The sequence below is a fragment of the Hypomesus transpacificus genome, unplaced genomic scaffold (genome assembly GCF_021917145.1).
Source record: "Hypomesus transpacificus isolate Combined female unplaced genomic scaffold, fHypTra1 scaffold_52, whole genome shotgun sequence".
Taxonomy (NCBI): Eukaryota; Metazoa; Chordata; class Actinopteri; order Osmeriformes; family Osmeridae; genus Hypomesus; species Hypomesus transpacificus.
The window spans coordinates 999247-1021192 of record NW_025814031.1 but is presented as its reverse complement, the minus strand read 5'-3'; the positions used below and the strand labels follow the sequence as shown (position 1 = coordinate 1021192).

Genomic DNA, 21946 nt, shown 5'->3' with positions numbered 1-21946 from the left:
TCAATGCCTGTGGTTGGATTCCTGTTTAACTAAATAGATAATTAGTAACATAACACACTCAAGGGCCATGGGTGGATTTGAACCTATGACCATACACTTTGCAGAACAGCCCATTTGCTATTCTCAATGTGGGAAATAACTTGGTCATTTACTGTATGAAAAAAGGATGCAGTTTATCCCGTGGCATGCATTGTTACATTCGGCCACAGTTTAAACAGCTGTAATTCAGTGATATTTTAACATATTAAGATGACATTGCGCATGGTTCCTTTAGAAGATGTAATCTTGAACCCTATTAGGTTTAAAAAACCATCAGTCAAAAATATATTTGATTTATTGACACAAAGATTTGAGGCAATGTGGACACTTACATAAATACACCCCTTTCAGCCATTTTGTATTGTACTGTCTGTCTCTGGAAGGCTGGCAGCTAGAGAGGGGTAGTCCAGCAAGGGGTCTGTGTTGCTCACAGCATCCTGTGTTGCATCCTGATATATCTTTATTTGTCATTGTCACAGGTACAACGGAATTTAAGTGCTTCCAGTCAGTGCAACATTCATTGGCCTAAAATCAATAAAAGGATAAAATTACTAGAGTACAAAAATTACTCAAATAAACAACAATAACTAACAAATCAGAATAAATATACCTGAGACAGTACCATAAACAACACACCCAGTCATACATCCACAGTCATCACATAAAACATGACATTGTGCACATAATTTTTTGGCAGCATTGACAGTGGTTATTGCAGTTGGATAAAAACTTTGTTTGAGTCTGTTTGTCCTTACCTTGATTGATCTGTACCGTCTGCCTGACGGCAACATTTCAAACAGGGAGTGCCCAGGATGTGAAATATCTTATGATGTTCTGGGCTCTTTTGAGACAACGGGATCTGTGTAGGTCTCCCAGTGCGGGGAGAGGGCAGCCAACAATCTTTTGAGCGGTGTTGATGACCCTCTGGAGCATTTTTGTCTAAGCCACTGTACAGCTGGTATACCAAATGCTTATGCAGTATGTCAGTATACTTTCAATGGAGGCTCGGTAGAAGGACCCCCAGCAGTCTTTGTGTGATGTTACTCCTCCTGAGGGTTTTCAGGAAGTACCGTCTCTGCGGGGCCTTTTTCAACAGCTCAGAGGTGTTCACACGCCAGAATAGGCTGTCCTGTATGTGGACCCCCAGGAAGCGAAAGTCTGCCACCCTCTCCACACTGATCCGGCTGATGGTCAATGGTGTGATCTCAGTCTTCTTTCTCCTGTAGTCTATTATGAGTTATTTTGTCTTTGCAGTGTTAAGGAGAAGGTTGTTGGCCATGCTCCCCCCCAGAGATGAGCCGCGCCACTGTGGTGTCATCGGCAAACTTCACAATGGTGGTACTGTGATGAACATGGGTGCAGTCGTGTGTGTAGAGGGAGTAGAGCAGGGGACTGAGCACACAGCCCTGGGGGAAGCTAGTGCTGGGGCTAAAGGCCGTGGATGTGTGATGGCCCACTATGACTCTCTGTCTGCGGCCAGAGAAGAAGCTGCTGATCCACCTGCATGTGGTAAAAGGGAGCCCGAGGTCCCGCTGCTTGACCACCAGCTTTTGTGGGAGGATTGCCTTGAATAAAGAGCTGTAATCCACAAAGAGCATCCGCACATAGCTCCCCTGCCGCTCCAGTTGTGACAGAGCGGCATGGAGTGCTGTCGCCACTGCATCTCCTGTGGATCTGTTCACTCTGTAGGCAAACAAGTAGGGGTGAAGGCTGCGGGGTATCATCCTCTGTTACACTCAGCATCCTCTGTTGAACAGGCCTCTGCATGACCCTCCAGACCTGTAAAAGTGAAGAAAGGATCCATGTTCTCAATTAGCTCGCTAATGTTAACGGGCTAAAGGGACAATTGATTAACTTAGCTTCAACCCTTAAGACGAACGGGCCCCAGCTCGACCTTTGCCTGTGAACAGTGATTCTGACTGTTAGAGACCTTTAAATCGGCTGACCGAGTGAAACTAGCCTGGATAACGTAGGTCGCTTTCTCAGGCAATTGACGAATGAAATAGGCTTGTTTTGAAAGATCCTATATACTGGCTATCTTCAGCAGGCTCTTGTCTACAAAAGCAGCCCTCCCTGATGTTTAAGGAGTAGAATTGAGTGAACTACAATATTGTTTACACACTGTCAGTGAGCGAGCCAAGTCTGTCTATGAGGCTAAATCAAAACAATGTACCCCCGGGACGCAGTCTCACTCCACTAGCAAGTTTTCATCAAATCACAATAATAATCGGAGCATCTGCACAATTCTCACATCTCCTACAGGCTGCCCTCCTCGACATTTTTGGTGTCGACCGAACTGTAAAATGGTGAACTTATGAACATGGCGCGACCAAAACATGGCTCCCGCCTAAGCCTATGCGGTCTCCCTGGCGCATAGGCTTATTACAAAGACTTTCACGACCAAATCCAAATTCTGAGCCGACAGGTCTGTGGGGAATCGCTTGTTCTCCTAAAAGCTGCCCTCCTCTACCTTTTTGATGAATTCGCCGAGATGCTAAATGATTCACTAATTACACAGAGGGAAAAAGCTAGCTACTTTTTGAGTTTGGTTTTCCGTCACTTCAAACTCACGATCTAAAGGTCTCAAAGTGCTCAAACCTTCACCATAATTCAAGAGTAGTGTACTTTCACAAACCCAATCATTGATTCTAGCTTAAAAAGTGTAAAAATAGGACTTACCGAACGTGGCTGCCTCCAGCACGGTTATAAGGCAATTCCAGTTGAAAACAACAATGGCCGCGGAAAAATAATTTATATTCGTAACGGCGAGCTGCAATTGGAAGCGAAATGAGGGTGAGGGTGGGGCTTGGTCAGCACACCATTTCCAGAAAGAATGTGTGTCTCGCGCGTGTCAGTAGGATGACTACCTGTTCCTCTTTGCGCTGTTTAGCACAGCATTTTCAATATGCGACGTGCAGAACAAGGGGTGAAAATGCTGTGCGACACAATGCAGAGCGGGACAGGTGGTCACCCTAGTGTCAAGGGGCAGGATGAGTCTGTGAGAATTTGGAGCGCGCGCACTGTGGAGCAATTCAAGTGAATTCAATCATATATTGACATACCAAGGTGAAATTGTTTATGGTAGTAAAGATTGATGTCGTCTTGAACCCTATTAGGTTTGAAAAACAATCAGTCAAAATTATATTTGATTTATTAACAAAAAGAATATTGAGGCAATTTGTACATTTACATAAATACACTTCTTTCAGCCATTTTGTATTGCATTTCTTATTCCATGTCACCCTATGTAAAGACATGTATTTTACACATCTGGAACAAATTTCAAGTCGATTGGGTCTACGGTTTATGAGTAGAAGGGTTTTGAAGGTTGTGCCAAATTTGGACTGTACAGCAAAATCTATCATGGCGGACCTTATGGGTTCTTGAGGCTTTTTTGTTCCCAATGAGAAATAAGGAATGTATACCAATTTTCAGGCATTTTGGGGTAATGGGGCGCTGGGGAAATCACGTAGACTTTGGGCGTGTTTTATAGTGCCACCTATGGGCGCACATGGGCCACCAGCCGTCGGGAATAATGAGTGACCTGTTGTATCATTGGGCCAAATTGGAAGAAATCGGGTCCAGGACTTTTTGAGCTATTGGGCCATTTAGCGGAGAAATATATTAATAATAAGAATAAGAATACTAACAAAAACAATAGGTTTCTTCCTACCGGAGGAACCCTAATTAACAAAAACAATAGGTTTCCTCCTACCGGAGGAACCCTAATAAGAATATGGGTTCTAACCTAAGGGTTCCTCCAGTAGGAGGAAACCTATTGTTTTTGTTAGTATTCTTATTATTCTTATTATATTTCTCCACTAAATGACCCAATAGCTCAAAAAGTCCTGGACCCGATTTCTTTCCAATAAACCATGGACCCAATCGGTTTGAAATGAGTTACAGATGTGTAGAATACATGTCTTTACATAGGGTGACATGGAATAAGAAATGCAATACAAAATAGCAGAAAAAAGTGTATTTATGTAAATGTCCACATTGCCTCAATATCTTTGTGTTAATAAATCAAATATAATTTTGACTGATTGTTTTTCAAACCTAATAGTGTTCAAGACGACATCAATCTCTAGTACTATAAACAATTTCACCTTGGTATGTCAATATATGATTGAATTCAATTGAATTGCTCCACAGTGCGCACGCTCCAAATTCTCATAGACTCATCCTCCCCCTTGACACTAGGGTGACCACCTGTCCCACTTTGCGTTGTGTCACAGAGCATTTTCACCCCTTGTTCCGCAGGTCGCAAATTAAAAATGCTGTGCTATACAGCGAAAAGAGGAACAGGTGGTCAACCTACTGACACACGCGCAAGCTTGTCGAGACGCACACACATCCTTTCTGGAAATGGTGTGCTGACCAAGCCCCACCCTCACCCTCATTTCGCTTCCAATCGCAACTCGCCGTTACGAATATAAATAATATTTTGGCGGCCATTGTTGTTTTCAACTGGATGAAAGATGTGTTGGAGGCAGCCATGTTCGGTAAGGTCTATTTTTACACATTTTAAGCTAGAATCAATGATTGGGTTCGTGAAAGTACACTACTCTTGAATTATGGTGAAGGTTTGAGCACTTTGAGAACTTTAGATTGTGAGTTTGAAGTGACGGAAAACCGAACTCGAAAAGTAGCTAGCTTTTTCCCTCTGTGTAATTACTGAATCATGTAGCATCTCGGCGAATTCATCAAAAATATAGAGGAGGGCAGCTTTTAGGAGAACAAGCAATTCCCCACGGACCTGTCGGCTCAGAATTTTGATTTGGGTCAAGAAAGTCTTTATAATTAGCCTATGCGCCAAGGAGACCACATAGGCTTAGGCGGCAGACATGTTTTGGTCGCGTCATGTTCATAAGTTCAAATCAAATCAAATGTATTTGTATAGCCCTTTTACACGCAAGCATGTCACAGAAGGCTTCACCTGCGCCCATAGAACTGCCCCTCAACTAACCTAAACCCTCAAGGAAGACAAGGAAAAACTCCCAACTGGAGAAAAAATGGAAGAAACCTTGGGAGGAGCAATTCAGAGAGGGATCCCCTCCTCCAGAGACGGTTGGTAGGAGAGAGGAGCAGAACACAAGCTAAACATAGTCATACAGTGTCAATGGGTTTTGAAACACCAAAACCCATTGTTCGCCTTGAAGACGTTGGATGGGACCGGGAAACTCGCTGTTGGTCATCATGGAGACTGGATTCCGGGTGACGACCTGGTCCAACGTTGGCAGACCGACGACCAAGCAGGTCCTGACAGCCCCAACCCCCCACACCACAGGGAATGTGTGGGGGGGGACAGAGAGAGGAGAGCAGGGATTAGAGAATGCCAGGAGCAGCTAACAGTTACAGTCATAATAGAATGAGATCTCCACCGGTCAAGTGTGGACTAGTACAGCAATTTAACAGAGCTAAAAAGGGTATATGATGCAGCCCCACACACCAAAACAGCGAAAGCCCCCCTCGGTTGGAACATGAAATCTGTTCCAGGGGAAAGAACTCTAAAATAGGTTAAACTTATACTTATACTTATACTTATAGGATGAAAACAACCATTCCCCTGTTGTCTCCAACTAGTAATAGAAACTATAATAGTAACAAGATACAGTAACCCTTCGAGCAGCGGAGAGGAGATGGCGCAAGTCCAAAGACGGTCTGGACCTTGATAAGTATCACTCCCTCCTTAAATCCTTCTCTTCTCACATAACTGGTGCTAAAACCCTCTACTTTCTTCTACTTCTTCTTCTTTTCTTAAAATTAACTCTGCTTCAAACCCCCACAAACTTTTCTCTACCTTCTCCACCCTTCTTAACCCACCTCCCCCACCCCCGCCCTCCACCCTGACAGCAGACGACTTCTCCTCCTTCTTTGAGGAAAAAGTCTCCGACATTAGCAGTTGGTTCCCTAAACCCACCTTTCCTACCCCCTCACCTTTCATGGCTGACCCAACTAAATGTCTAAACTCTCTCTCCCCTGTCCGAGTCAGAGCTCTCTGACCTCATTCTCTCTCATCGCCCCACCTCCTGCCCCCTTGATCCTGTCCCCTTCCCTCTCTTTCAAACCATCTCCCCCTCTATCATAACTTTTCTGCTCCATGTCCTAAACTCCTCTCTTACCTCTGGCACCTTCCCCTCTGCCTTCAAACAGGCCAGAGTTACCCCTCTACTCAAAAAACCCTCCCTTAACCCTGCTGTCCTCCAGAACTACAGACCGGTATCACTGCTACCCTTCTTTTCTAAAACAATTGAACGTGCTGTATCTAACCAACTGTCTAACTTTCTCTCTCAGAACAACCTGCTTGACCCCAACCAATCGGGCTTCAAGACCGGCCACTCCACAGAGACTGCCCTCCTTTCAGTCACCACTGCCCTCCAGTCTGCCAGAGCGGCTTCGAGGTCATCCGTCATCATTCTGCTGGACCTTTCTGCAGCGTTTGACACGGTTAACCACCAGATCCTGCTCTACAGACTTTCTGAGATGGGCATCACTGGCACTGCACTCCAGTGGATCTCATCCTACCTCTCGGGAAGATCCTACCAGGTCTCCTGGGGAGGCAAACTGTCAGACCCCCACGAGCTCTCCACCGGTGTCCCACAGGGCTCCGTCCTTGGACCCCTCCTCCTCTCTCTGTACACCACCTCACTTGGACCAATCATCACCTCCCATGGCTTCTCCTACCACTGCTACGCCGACGACACCCAGCTGTACCTGTCGTTCCCCCCGACCGATCCGGGGATCTCAGCTAGGATTGAGGCCTGCCTCGCAGACATCTCCGCCTGGATGACCGAGCACCACCTCCAGCTGAACCTTGCCAAAACAGAACTTCTCATCATCCCGGCTAAACCCTCCATCTCCCACGATCTGTCAATCAACCTGGGATCTGCGACGGTGACCCCCTCATCCTCTGCCAGGAACCTTGGGGTTACCATGGATGACGAGCTCTCCCTCACGGCCCACATCGCCGCAGTCTCCCGGTCTTGTAGATTCACCCTCTACAACATCCGGAAGATCAGGAGATACCTGTCTGAGCACTCCACCCAGCTGCTAGTCCAAGCACTGGTCCTCTCCAAGTTGGACTACTGCAACTCGCTGCTCCCTGGTCTCCCAGCATGTGCAACCCGCCCTCTTCAGAGGATTCAGAACGCAGCGGCCCGCCTGGTCTTCAATCTACCCAGACGCTCCCATGTTACCCCGCTCCTCATCTCTCTCCACTGGCTACCCATCAACGCCCGTATCAGATTCAAGACCCTGGTACTGACCTTCCGAGCGGGACTGCACCTGTCTACATCAAGTCTCTCCTGCAGCCTTACAACCCCACCCGTCACCTACGGTCTTCTTCAGACAACCGCCTGGTGGTCCCACCGCTCAAGACTGCCCGGTCCCAACACAAGCTCTTCTCCTGCCTGGCCCCCCAATGGTGGAACCAGCTCCCCACCTCCATCAGGGACACTGACTGTCTCCCCACCTTCAAGAAAAGGCTCAAGACGCACTTGTTCCGGGAGTACAACGGCACTTAAGAATGCTTGGCTGGACTTGTTAGTTAGTTTCCTCCAGGATCACAATGACTCTTATTGAGTGACTTGTTGCTCTTTTAGGTTAGATATAACGAAGTTAAGTCTTGTACTCGCTGTGAAATATTTTACTGTTGATTGTTCTTCTACAGGTACAGTCCTGCACTTTTGTGGTTCATGCTGTTTAATTTGTAACTTGTATAACTGCATGCTCTTATGGGTCTTCCCTTTGGCACTTGTTTAGCTTTTCACAATGTATGCTTCATGTTTTGGCTACTTGCAATGTTTGGGACTATCACGTTGTTGGGTACAGAGGGAAAATCAGTGGTGATGGCCACTCCTCCAGGACTAGTCTGTAATTTGTCCCTTATTGCATAGATTTTTTGGTCAAAGAAATCTAAGAAATCATTGGGAGAGAGATCTGAACTAACACAGAGTGTACTTTTCTTAGTGAGTTTTGCAACAGTATCAAATAAGAACTTAGTGTTGTGTTTGTTCTTACTAATCAACTTAGAGAAATATTCTGATCTGGACCTGATGAAGACTTGCTTGTACTCTATTTGGCTGTCCTTCCAGGCCAGGCGGAAAACCTCCAATTTAGTGGTACGCCACTTATGCTCTAATTTTCTAGTGGACCTCTTGAGAGTGCGGGTTTCCTCTGAATACCATGGAGCCAGTTTCTTGTCTTTTCTTTTCCTTGGTTTGAGTGGGGCAACAGAATCTAGGGATTGCTGAAGAACCAAATTCAGATCCCTTGTTTTAGTATTTAATGATTTATTTGGGACGTCAAGTGCTTCTAGTGCAGCGGGATACTGCTAGTATTCTAGGGCCTGCTTGCAGGCCCTGCTTGCCCCTGCCTGCAGGCCCTGCTTGCCCCTGCCTGCAGGCCCTGCTTGCCCCTGCCTGCAGGCCCTGCTTGCCCCTGCCTGCAGGCCCTGCTTGCCCCTGCCTGCAGGCCCTGCTTGCCCCTGCCTGCAGGCCCTGCTTGCCTCTCCAGAGACAGTCACCCCACAGACACAGTAGCTCCGCAGACTGTTTTTTTAAAGATATTGATGAAAAAGGACAAACCAGCATTTTTTACTTTGATGAAAGTCTAAATTTGTTATCCTTTCCATGTCCCAGCATACCAAGCTGCTGACTTTTAGTGTCTTAAGTAATGAAACCAGTTCAAGTTATAGACTTTTGACCTGAATCCAATGATTAGTCATCTGAATAAAAACCACTCAGGAGAAGTACTGCTTCTTGGATGATTTGTGCTCCACATCAGTACATCTCACACATTTGCCTTTGTTTCCATGGGATTCATGGAATTTGTAGTTTCTGCTCCACCATTGTGTAATAAAAAATATAATTTAGGACAGCAATTCCATTTTTGTGTTATCCTTTCGCATTACACACATTTAGTCAATGTACTTAAACTCAACCGATTGTTGTCATTTTACCATACTGTTCATATTGAACAGTATCATCTTGGGAAGATTACTGTATATTTCCACTTTTGATCTGTATTTCCATCGTAAATTTGGTCTTTAATTTCAATTGGAAGGGGTATTAAAAGGTCTTAAAAAGTCTTAATTTTAACTTGTTTACACCTGTAGACACCCTGTGAAGCCCCCACCCCCCACTCCAGAGACAGTTGGTGACAGAGAGGTGCAGACATTAAGTTATACATAGTTATGCCTTAAGAATAGAGTAAAAAATTGAGACTAAATGTGTAAATGGATGTTGAAACTCAGTTCTCTGAGTTGGTGCATGTCAGTTTAGGCAAAGGTTGTCTTTTAAACCTCTAGGTTTAAAAATAATTCAGATTTGATTGGAACTCTCTCTTTTATAAATGTATAGTTGGATTTGACATTTAACAGCCATTGAATTCATTAAGCAAGTTGTTTAACTCAAACAACCATAACACAGTACATATGGTATACAAAGCTGCAGTCAGATTTGGCGAAATTGTTAGCTTGGATGTTATCTTGACATATACATGGGGTCTTGATGATGATGCGCACGCAGCTTCAAAGCAGAAAGACGCGTTACATTTCAGGAGACGCCGAGACCTTAGCGCATCACTAGCATCTCGTCATATCACAAAGTCGGAGCACAGCTAGATCATCAGCGTAAGCGCTCTTGGGTACCCAGCATGCAGTGCGGTATGTCAAAAAACGCCAAGACTTGTGGAAAATAGTTTGGTTATAACAGCTCCGCAAGGGATTTCAGTTGTTGCATTCGTTCAGTTAGATGTTTGTAATATTATTGTTTGTTAGTTAAAATAATCTTGTTGGTCACCCTGAGAGTGCATGTTGTGTGGTTTAATGGGAAACGCCAAGACTGGAAAATAGTTAGGTTACAACAGCGATGCAAGGGATTTCAGTTGTTGCGTTCGTTCAGTTAGATGTTTGTAATATTGTTGTTTGTTAGTTAAAATAATCTTGTTGGTCACCCTGAGAGTGCATGTTGTGTGGTTTAATGGGAAACGCCAAGACTGGAAAATAGTTAGGTTACAACAGCGATGCAAGGGATTTCATTTGTTGCGTTCGTTCAGTTAGATGTTTGTAATGTTGTTGTTTGTTAGTTAAAATAATCTCGTTGGTCACTCTGAGAGTGCATGTTGTGTGGTTTAATCGGAAGTGAGAGTCGGCCTTTAACTTATGTTGGCAAGGAGATGATCATGAGCTGTGCCATAGACCTTTTGCTAACGAGGTTATTCTTGATCGTAAGATGACTGTGGTTCTGGAAAGCGGTCTAAGTCATCTTTGAGAAATTCTGGAAACAGTGTTGCGAGCAATGTGTTTTGATTGTGCGAGGTAATTTTTGGTCGACGTCTAAACTTCATGCGTCCGCTACAGCATTTCTGATTTGGCTTGACTTGTGCTGGGAGGGAGGTAAACGGCATGGATTGGGGGATGGTGTGTGGGCAGGTGTATTTTTATATAGGGTGAAATGTAATGAGAAATGTAATACAAAATGTCTGAAAGGGGTGTATTTATGTAAATGTCCACATTACCTCAATATCTTTGTGTCAATAAATCAAATATCATTTTGACTGATGGTTTTCAAACCTTATTGGGTTCAAGATGATATCACTCTGAAGTACCATCAACAATTTCACGTTGGCATGTCAAAATATGATTGAATTTGAGTAGTTTAAACTTTGGCTGAATCTAACAACTCTTACCTCAGAAGAAACAGGGTACTTTTTTATACAGTAACTGAACTTCACATTATTCAACACTGAGAATAGCTCAATGGACTGGGACAGTGACCTGCAAAGTATAAGGTTGCAGGTTTGAATCCAGCTGCAGTCTTTTAGCCTGTTTTAAATTTGAATATCTGTTTAGTTTAACAGGATGACATCATTATAAAATACCATGCGCAATTTCATGCAATTCCACTTTGAAATGTCAACCGCTTCTTAGGCCGAATCCCAATACTCCCCCTTACCCCTTCCCCCTACCCCTTCCCCTTACCCCTTCCCCTTACCCCTTCCCCCTTCCCCCTTCCCCCTTCCCCTTACCCCTTCCCCTTAGTTTTGCGCGTTCCCGTGAGAGCTAGTGGTGTCCCAATACTCTTTTGGAGCGAGGGGAAGGGCTAAGACTAAGGGGTATACACCCCTTAAAACCAAGTAAGATCGGGAGCTTACTTGAAACCTAGGGCTATGTGAAAAGTTCGCGACCGGCAACAATGGCGGCCAGATCATCCAGAGAGTCCGATAAATGTAATATTTTCGGCTTAATTAATTGATAAAAAAATTATGACAGTCTTGTTTTGTGTTATATAAAGTCATGAACATATATATTTGCAACCATTTTCCTAATTGAAACGTTTCAAAAAATCGCTAGTTTGGTACGATAATGTTACAGTGCTGAATTGCACAACAGTCCCGCATTTCACTGACTAGCATGTCTACAGTTTTAAGTAAACTCCATTAGCAGCGAATTTAGTTTAATATCAGTGCATAACTCTACTTCCTTTGGAGATATCGATACGTGCTAGACGACGTACCTGTAACCAAGTGGTGTCCCGTTTCCTAGGGCTATGTAGCCCTTACCCCTTACTTTCGAGGGCCAAGGGCTAGGGGTAAATTAAGGGGAAGGGGTAAGGGGAAGGGGTAAGGGGGAGTATTGGGATTCGGCCTTAACCTTTGTCCCAAAGCTGACCAAAGCTAATACTCTGACCTTTTTACTCATTCATTCTCAACAGTTGGTGTGTAGCAGAGAGGATAGAGAGGCTGCCTTGTAACCTTATGCTCATGAGTTCAAATCCCCATTCAGCCTATTGTAGTTGGCCCAACATGAAGTAGTTTTGCTCTCTTGTTGTCCAACTCTTGACCTTCTACAATGTACATTTTTATAATATTTTGCCATTTTGCGGAGGAACCCGTATCGCTGCTTGCAGCTATATTTATTATTATTATTGGACCGTAAATGCTGTGGGTTTGGAGAACCGGACCATGGTAGAAATTAAGAGATGGTCTGATGGAAAACTCAAAATTAAGAAACGAGTGGTGGCGCATCGTAACAGCATGGCAGCTATAGAGTTATCGTGACATGCATTTTTCTGAGTTTGTTTGACACCCTCAAGTTTAACAGAAGTTATTGGTGGCGGATTAAACAGTATAACCTATAGCCAAGGCCGGATTAACCATTAGGGCAACTGGGCACTTGCCATGGGGCACATGACATCTAAGGTCCCCTGGACAATGTCAACTAAAATGTTATATCACGTTTTGAACGCAGTCCTAACTTTCCTTAATGTGAGTACCTTTTTGCAACTCGTTCGATCAAAATATTATGTCAAATCATGTCAAAAACAGTGTTTGTGTACTTTAGTAGCCATTGCCGCCGCTCCCATAACGGGGCACCAACTCCTGAGGGGGCACCAAAAATGAGCCAACTGAAAAATCATCATAGATAGAATACTTATAATGCCGATATTATTTTAGTATAGAAATGTTAGGCACGTATATTACAAAACAGGCAGAACAAGAGATATGGTCTATTTAAATTCTCAAAAAAAGTTACAATGGTGCCCCCCAAAAAAACTAATAAACACTTAACTTCCCAAGCTCGCTGTGGGTGCCCTTCCCTATCTCAGTGGCATGACGAACTTTGACAGTAGGCTAGGTCAGTGTTTCCCAAAGTGTTCCGTGAGAGATCGTCGGGTGTCCCGTGGGAAATTTTATAAGCAGGCAGAGCGGCCCACTGTGAATTCTCCCGATTCTCCCGATGGCCTGAAAACTATTAACCTGAGCTATCGGGGTGCTTTGGTCTTTCTTGGGGCTGCTGAAGTATCTGCTAGCCCCTCCCTAGCGCTGCCCGTTTCGCCGATGCTGTGAGGCTTACCCGCCTTTGCAATAGGCCTACGTAATGCAACGAGATATGATGCCTCAGTTAGGGTTAGCCTCTTTGCAGACCACACATTGTGGCTTTTGAACATCGGATGGCCCTATCCAAGAAAATCCCAACTTTATATATACCTAGTCATATTTTCTGCGCTTTCTGCTGGGTTCAGACATTTTCTATCGGCAAAGTTGCTGTCACTGCTAGCTAAAGATGTTTCGTGTCAAGTATACTTCACATGCTGTCCGGACTGAGAGAGTGATTAAATGACATTAAAATATGTATATTCCATATATCTACCAAATTATAATTTTCCAGAAAGCATATTATTTTATTTTTCTTTAAATAATAAAAAAAAAAAAAATTTGCCGCCTCCCCTGAAACTCTTTGGCGCGCCTCCCCTAAAACTCTTTGGCGCCCCCCAGGGGAGGCGCGGCCCACTCTTTGAAAACCCCTGTTATGGCCTATACTGCAGCCACCAGGGGGCAATCGAGATATTTTGGCTTCACTTTTCAGAGCTGTTATTTTGTCCATTACTTTAATCTATGCAAGCACCACAGGCTTGGGTAATAGTGGTCTTTAAAGTGAGGGGATCTAATTCATGCCTGCAGATGTACATAAGGAATTTTATTTGATGTTATATAGCTATGTATATAAATATTCACAATAAATGACAAACTATTTTATTACCAAGGACTTTATTGAACTACTTTCATGGCATTCAGATCCAACTGGATAGAGGTACAAAATGAGTGACAGTTGAAGATTAGAGGGGACGTGTGCCGGCACAGGATAGTGATTGGACAACTGGATGTTGCATTATATGGTAAACATGACAGCGCCACGTAGCGAATGGAATAAACATGGACCGGAACAAGATATTTTCCTGCTGTAGTGAATATTGTAGGATTACGGCTCAGAACAAGATGGACTAGAATCAGAGTGTAAGTAGCTAATGTGAATCGCGTATGGTTATGTATAAAACAATTCTTGTGTCTTGAATTGGACAACGTTAGCTAGTTAATTTCAACTTTGCTGTCGAAATCATTTTTGATTAGCTAGAGCTAACATTCAGTAGTTATAGCACTAGCTCTTGGCAAGAGCTGATTTTGGCAAGCCCAACTACTGTAGGTGTCTCATGATAAAGCCAGCAAAAAATGATAGGTTAAAAGCAAGTGGATTCGATCTGTCAGCTAAACGAAATCTGCAGCCTACTCTCTTAAAAATGAACCATATAATTTCTATAGGCCATCATATAGGCTACGGCCTGAGTATGCTGAGGAATCTATCCCTGCAGGATGCAGAAAAGGTCTTCATCTCTGGACCAGTTTATCATCGGAGGTTAGTAGAGAATGTAGTACATTTTCTGCACAATGCCATACAACTTTATAATCTACTATTAATACCTTTATTATCAACCACTTAAGTAATGCTAATTAATGTATACTACTTTGTTAGGGTAACTGATATTTATGCTTACCTAGAAGTAATATTGTCTGTACTATTTCAGTGAAGCTGAGGAGTTTGATAGGGGGATATCTAAACAATTGCGCACTGAAGGGAGACCATTCAACTAGTAAGTAGTGCTGTTACCGACATCACAATATGGGATTTGAATATTGAAATGTCAGGAAAATTCAAATATCCATAATGTTTTTTTATATTTGTTTTTCTTGCTTCTATCTCTCATTGAAGGATGAAGTTGTATGGAGGTCTAGATGGAGGTCTAGATGGAGTGATATGGAGGGGAGGGAGTGATATGGAGGGGTGATTGTCATTGTTTGACAATTATTCAAAATAAACAATGTATATCTTGAATCTGCCCTGAGAGTCAACCTTGTGTATCGCCTCTCTAACATTACACATTTGTGGTTGAGATTGAGTGACTGCAAAAGCCATAGCAAATAGAATACAATAGAACTTCACTTTTCCAGAACTTTGTGGTGTCAGACACATCCAAAATGTAGCATGAACACAGGCATGTACAGTATTTACAGGAATATGAAAGATGATCTGATCCACTGATGTGATCAATGTTTTGAGTCATGCCCAATACAAAACATCATCTAGCATGCCCATCCACACCAAAGGAAGCATCCTCATGCAGCCCATCAACCATAGAGGTTCACCACCAGCAGCAGAGAAGGAAGCGTTGGATCCTCCGCAGCACCACCATCCCACATTACTCAAAGAAAATGTTTTTTTTGTGATGATGACGTTAAATAAATTAAAAGTATAACAGATTAGAGTTAAACTTGTATTTCCTCAGATAACGTTGATATTTATGTATAATAGCGCATCCTCTTAAGAGGATTCAGAACGCAGCGGCCCGCCTGGTCTACAATCTACTCAGACGCTCCCATGTTACCCCGTTCCTCATCTCTCTCCACTGGCTACCCATCAACGCCCGTATCAGATTCAAGACCCTGGTACTGACCTTCCGAGCAGTGAACGGGACTGCACCCGACTACATCAAGTCTCTCCTGCAACCTTACACCCCCACTCGTCACCTACGGTCTTCTTCAGACAACCGCCTGGTGGTCCCACCGCTCAAGACCACCCGGTCCCAACACAAGCTCTTCTCCTGCCTGGCCCCCCAATGGTGGAACCAGCTCCCCACCTCCATCAGGGACACTGATTGTCTTTCCACCTTCAAGAAAAGGCTCAAGACGCACTTGTTCCGGGAGTACAACGGCACTTAGGAATGCTTGGCTGGACCTGATGTTAGTTTCCTCCAGGATCACAATGACTCTTATTGAGTGACTTGTTACTCTTGTAGGTTAGTTATAACAAAGTTAAATCTTGTACTCGCTGTGAAATATTTTACTGTTGATTGTTCTTCAGGTACAGTCCTGCACTTTTTGTGGTTCATGTTGTTTTAATTTGTAACTTGTATAACTGCATGCTCTTATGGGTCTTCCCTTTTGGCACTTGTTTAGTTTTCCACAATGTATGCTTCATGTTTTGGCTGCTTGCAATGTTTGGGACTACCTCGTTGTTATGATCAGTGACCTATGCTCTCTTGTAAAGCTCTCTCTTGAAAGTCGCTTTGGATGAGAGCGTCTGCTAAATGCATAAATGTAAATAAAATGATAAAACGAATCACAGAATACGTACATTGCATAAGTATTTTGACAGAACCCTGTGTTTGTGTGGAATTTAGCTGTATGAATCAAGGATTTACTCATGTTTAGTGGTTGTATTCCCAACAGATGTGGTTACATTCTGTTAAAGGCACTACAGATATTCCACAAACACAAGCCTAGCATTTGCTTTTAGTTTTTCCAGATGGGAGTGCATGATGCAGGAAAGTAAGGGCAGCATCATCGAGATTTCTACACTTCACGTAGGCAAACTGGAGTTGATCTGCCAGGTTCTGGATTGTCTCTGGTAGTTACAAAAGTATCAGACATTCAAAACACTTCATCACCACTGATGTAAGAGCTACACGTTGGAACTAATTGGGAAGCCTGGGTCTGCTCTTCTTTGTAACAAGGCAGATGGCAGAGATCTTCCGAAAAGCTGGAACAGTTTGTTCCAGCCACTCCAAGGACCAGTTGAACATTTCACAGAAGACAGGGCCAGTTGTTTGTAGCAGGTCTCCAGGAGCTTGTTATTACTGATGTTATCAGGACATAATGCTTTGTTGACTTTGGCTATTTGGTGAAGTTAAGCCCTCTAGAACGAGTTCAGAGTATCTGCAAAGGTGCCACAATCCTTAAGGCTCATGTTGCAGGGTGTACATTGGTTCTCTGTAGTCCCAAAAGGCCACTCCAGACATCATACATCTGTCCACATTCATATACTTTCCACCTTTTCTTTAGGCCATTTTATCTTCCTTCATTTGCTTACTTAATTTGATCAAATTACACTGGATCTTGACATCTAAGAAATATACAATTTTTTTCTAATTGTATGTGATTTTAATTTCTTTAATTATACAATATTTATTATTCAAACATGTTTTCAAATATTATACCTTTCTATATTATTAGAACATTTTTTCAAATATTATACCTTTCTATATAATTGTGTCATCCAACATCATCACATGAGTTTTCCTTGTGCCTCGCAAAGCATTTTAATATCTTGTTGCGATCTAGTGACACTGCCTTTCAAATTCTCTAGGTGGTGCTGTCAGGGTCCTAGAACTGCGGTCCTGAAACTGCAGCTCTCCGGCTCTCCAGGGCCTCCGGGGTCTCCGGCTCTGCAGGTTCATACTATTGGCCTAGGGCGGCATCAAGAGGGGGGCGGCAAATTCCGAAGTTCATCCATGAATTAACCGCACCACCAGCAGAGGGCGCTAAGTCACATATCCGTGTTGCGGTTGGGGGCCGGGCTGTTCATACATCTCTCCTAGGGCGCCGAATGTGCTAGGACCGGCACTGATATCTCCCATGTGAAAAAAAACTAACAATTTCTGGCATATTTCTAATTGTATTATCCATTAGCAACTATTCATACAATTTGATAGATTTGGAAAAGAAGGGTGTCATTACGGTGCTACAGAACCAGGAACACAATGGAACCTGGCTTTCGTGTGAAGCACAATGCAATGAGAAGGCCTGGTATTAACAGCCCTTTTATGTCCTAATCCTTTACATAGAGTCCAGAATAGTGTAAAGTTGCTAAATATGTGAAAATGAAATATAGAAATACTTACCAAAGGTTATAATACCCCCCCCCCCCTCCCCCCCCCCCCCCCCCCCTCCCTCCCTCCCCAATGTCTGCTGGACAGAATTTAGTTTCTCATAAAATAAAAAATCACTTTCAACTCGTTCTTCTACATTCCTCTACAGCCTTAAGCAGTCTTGATTAGTTGGGCATGAAGAACTGAACAGGGTTTCTCGTACTTGACCACTGGTATCTTAGCTTCGATACCAACACGGAATGACCTACAGTACACACCCTGATCTGACATGGTCACCTTCGTGTAAGCCCCATAGTGGAAACTTACTTTGACCTACTGAACTATGTTAAGATCATAGTTTTTTATTTTTTAAGGACACGCTTTGAATTGAGTCACATCAGTCGTAAAATGCATACTCCTATGACATTACTATCTTACTCTCATTCGTTCCATCATTTCACCTATTAGACAGCAAGTTTGACATTCACCAATCACAGGCTCCTTCCAATCCTAGGTTCACAGATTACGAACAACCAACAAAAACACATTTTCTACCAGAAAATACAATGATTACAAGTTACTTTAAAATACTGTTTTGTAAATTGGCCATAAAAAGGAACATTTGGGGAAAGTAAGAGGAGGACAGAACTACAGAATTTAAATAATTCACTCAATTAAATCAGAATGCCTGTCCCAAAATCTACAACAGTCGACACACACTTGCATCACTAAAAGGAGAATAAGAGGTTTCACAATGGCTGTGGTGGAGCCAGACCAGGATGCTTTGCAGTCCGGCCCTTTGATGTTGTACAGTGTAAAGGTACGTCTCTTCCTGTGATCCATCTACCCACCACTGAGACCGAGACCACACAATCCTCCTTACAGGTTACTGCTGCCACATCTGCCATTTTGTGCCCCCAAGGATTGTTATTGTGTGGGCTTTACCCCAGGCATCGTTCAATACGACAACTGTGTCAAATGTCCTTGATGAGATAACCACAGTAATGACTCATTATTGAGGACATGCACAGATGGGCTATCGTCAGCGAAAAAAGGTGTAAGCTGTAAACAACGCTCTTGTTTGTGATGCAAGCCTGGTCCAAATAAAAAACACACAGAATTGTGTGTGTTGAAAAACATACACCTAATTTGGTACCTACACCCAAAACCAAATGGTTCCTTGAAAACATGAAACAAGCCAGATAGATGGATCTCTCTATCTGATCTATCAAACACGTTTGCATTTTGGTGGAGGCCAATGTAGCCCTTTAGTCATTTCATCAGGATACCAACTGACTTTGACACAGCCACCTCATCCATCAGATTTACAAGGCAGTATCAGTGAGTATCTGGAAGAAAGGGAAGGAAAAAAATCTGGGGGTAGGAGTTAAAACATTAGTTTGGTACTGGGCCAAAAAAGCAGGTTGAGAAGTCCAGCAGTCAGGATTGTCATGCTGCCAGTGCTATTTACTTAATTGACAGCCCTCCTGTCCAATGAGAGGCCTCAAAACACCAACACCTTCCAACCAGTATGGGTAAAGGAGCAGCCAAAGAATAAACAGTCCACCCCCTCATCCAGCAGCCAATCAAAGACCACTTCCCTGTTCCCTGTGCCAATTGTCACCCTTAGCTTGAAGTTGCCCCCATCACTCAAGTTGTTGTTGCTGACAGGCAGTAGATTGACAACTTCCATTTCAAAAGTCACAGCAGAGCCCAAGGTGATAGCCGGAAGCTGATTGGTCATTTCTTTTCCATTGACAAACACTGTACCTGAGGAGAAGGGAGTGATGGAAATACTATTAGGTCTACATTAAGTAGTGCTAGGAGTGGATATGGAATGAGGCACATGTGCTTACCATTGGTCGAGATGCAGACAGCCTGGTTTCTCTGGAGAGACTCCGACCCACTCTCACAATCCACACACACTCCAATGCTGTCCTGCTTGTCCACCAGACCCATGGCTGAGATCCTATACACACACACAAAATTATTGACTCACACACATGAAAGAATGAACGAACAGTAGTGAAAGTGTGTTAAGAGTGTGTGTGTGTGTGTGTATGTATGCACTCACTTGAAGGTGAGAGTTTGTCCACAGAAGTAGGTTGGAGTATTGGAGTAGAGGACCGGGGTTCTGGAAGAGGATGAGTCACTGCGCATGGCGATGTTCCGTCTACTGCTGAGGATGTAGCCCTCACTGCCTGGGCACCACTCTGATGGAGCAGACACACATTATACACACTGTACATGAGTGTGTATGTGCCAACTGTCATAGGGGCAATTGTACAAAATGTGTAACATATAGTATAGTGTATTTCTGTATGGTCATACAATACCTGTGTACAGAGCTGTCGCAAGGGCTTTGCCAACTGTATGTAGGGCATCGGGCATGTAAAGGGCCTCGCTTCTGGCCTTTTTACAAATAATTGTTTAGCACTGTTTTGACCCAACATGTTTCTAAATGAAATACCTTATGCATAGTCTAGGTCCCAGGATTTATTGATATATTTTTATTGATTTGTCAATTATTTGATTATTCAGTATGTTATGCGTGCTCGCTTCACCTCCCTGCTCACTCACTGCAATGAAGGAGAAAGATATTGATTGCATGAGAGTGGGACTGATTTCGCAGGCATGAGTCGGCTGTTGAGAATTTCGTATGTATTTTATGAAGGTAAGATTTAAGAAGTGTTGGGGTCTTTTTTGGACCTATGTAGGGTGAGGTGGTACGTGCAGGGAGTAGCCCAGGACAGAGGTCAGCTGAGGAAGAGAAACAGCCCCTAGTAAGGAAATAGGTTAAAGTGGAGACAGTGTTGTTGTCCCATATTCACTTATGGGGCAAGAACCTCTGTGTGAGTCACTCTCCCCTCCCGTTAGAATGTTCTTTCCAGCAGGAAGTCAGGTCAGGATGACCTGATAGCCTGTTCCCTTTAGTTAGAGCCACTGATCGCATAGGAACTCAACAAATAGGGTGGACACATCTGTTTATCTTGAACAAAGTATGTGTTGTCTGAATAGTGCCAAGATATTTGTGTGACGTAGGTAGGACTGTATAAAAGTACTTGTCTATTGATGACATGGCACGACTTCTCTGGCTAGAGAAGTTCCGCGTGTTCCCAAGAGCCTATGCAATAAAAACGAAAGCCTTTGTAATCTACTTCTCGACTCCTAAGCCTGTTAATTCTTACACCACTAAGAACCACTTTTGAGCCTCCAACAGAAGTCACTGCGAGGATTGCAGGATACATTTGTCAACACTTGCAGGGAAGATGTGGTAGGCTCAATGTGGTGATGATGTAAAGCCAGTGGTTTTAAATCATTTTTGTTGTTGTTTTTCTAAAAGACTACAATTGCAAAAATATGGAAGGGAGAAAAAGTCGTAGCTGGGACTATGTGTATGATGATGCTGTATTATTCAGCTTGTTAAAAATGTATGGCACAGATTTATGTGTAAAAGGGTAGTTTTGCTGCTCGCCAGTCTCTCTGTTCCGAGCTTTACCCACACCAAACTACAAACGAGACCTTTAATCACAGTTACACCACCTGGCGTGGGACTATTTATGTTGAGGAGTGAGTTTACCAATGCTTCATGTGTGGCCCTAATACATCTGCATGTGTCAATGAGCAGGGTCTTGCACATCAATTTCGCCCAGGGTCTCGCAACCCCCTTGCTACATGCCTGCCTGTATATGTACCGTTTATGTACAAATTTCTATATGTGTGTGTGTTTACCATGTGGTGCCATGGTGGTATATCCGGCCTGGGGGACGCTCCAGGGGCTCCACTCCGTGCGGCCCTCACCGCGGGCACTCACTCTGAACAGGTGCTCCGTGTGTGTGTCTAGGTGGAGCACCAGGAACTCGCAGTCACGGCCGATGTAGGCATCCTTGTACTGGCCTGACGCACTCAGTCGGTGCTGGAGACGGTAGTCCTGCGCTGCAAAGTCGTCGTCCACCTATACACACACACAAACACATGAGCATGTAGACACAGAAGCATACACGTGTTGAGGGAGGGAAAACACAGGTACCTCTTTATATACACAAACTACTTTTTTCTTTGAAGTGTCTTTACTATTGATGCTTTAACTCAGAAGGGCTGAAAAAGGTGACACATTTTATACAGCCGAAAAGCTTGCCGTTTATGGAGAACACCGTTCTCACCGAGGATATTAATGAAAAAGGACAAACTAGCATTTTTTACTTTGATGAAAGTATAAATATTTTATCCTTTCCATGTCCCAGCATGCCAAGCTGCTGACTTTTAGTGTCTTAAGTAATGAAACCAGTTCAAGTTATAGACTTTTGACCTAACTCCAATGATTAGTCATCTGAATAAAAACCACTCAAGAGAAGTACTGCTTCTTGGATGATTTGTGCTCCACATCAGTTCATATCACACATTTGCCTTTGTTTCCATGG

General features: G+C 43.5%; 1 protein-coding gene and 2 long non-coding RNA genes across 8 annotated transcripts in view; 1 reads left to right on the top strand and 2 right to left on the bottom strand.

The window, feature by feature from the left end:
* Positions 1-399: 399 nt before the first annotated feature.
* Positions 400-5091, bottom strand: LOC124465515. Its single transcript, XR_006955835.1, has 3 exons — positions 5066-5091; positions 795-1818; positions 400-564 (listed from the first exon to the last, which is right to left on the bottom strand). It is a non-coding gene; the product is annotated as an uncharacterized LOC124465515 (long non-coding RNA).
* A 7721-nt stretch (positions 5092-12812) lies between these two features.
* LOC124465495 overlaps positions 12813-21946 on the top strand; it is a 250554-nt gene continuing 241420 nt past the window's right edge. The window contains exons 1-5 of one of the 3 annotated variants that reach the window (XR_006955823.1): positions 12813-13839; positions 14143-14236; positions 14406-14471; positions 14591-14619; positions 14651-14665. This is a non-coding gene — a long non-coding RNA (uncharacterized LOC124465495). Of the gene's footprint in view, positions 13840-14142; positions 14237-14405; positions 14472-14590; positions 15097-21946 lie in introns of those variants that run through there. The other 2 variants (XR_006955822.1, XR_006955824.1) reach the window with 2 other exon arrangements.
* crlf3 (cytokine receptor-like factor 3) overlaps positions 17872-21946 on the bottom strand; it is a 54347-nt gene continuing 50272 nt past the window's right edge. For 2 of the 4 annotated variants that reach the window (XM_047017297.1, XM_047017296.1), the window contains exons 6-9: positions 21258-21480; positions 19600-19738; positions 19382-19494; positions 17872-19295 (exon numbers count right to left, since the gene is read on the bottom strand). In XM_047017297.1, the coding sequence (XP_046873253.1) occupies positions 19030-19295; positions 19382-19494; positions 19600-19738; positions 21258-21480 (741 nt within the window). In that variant the 3' untranslated portion in view covers positions 17872-19029. Of the gene's footprint in view, positions 19296-19381; positions 19495-19599; positions 19739-21257; positions 21481-21946 lie in introns of those variants that run through there. The other 2 variants (XR_006955820.1, XR_006955821.1) reach the window with 1 other exon arrangement.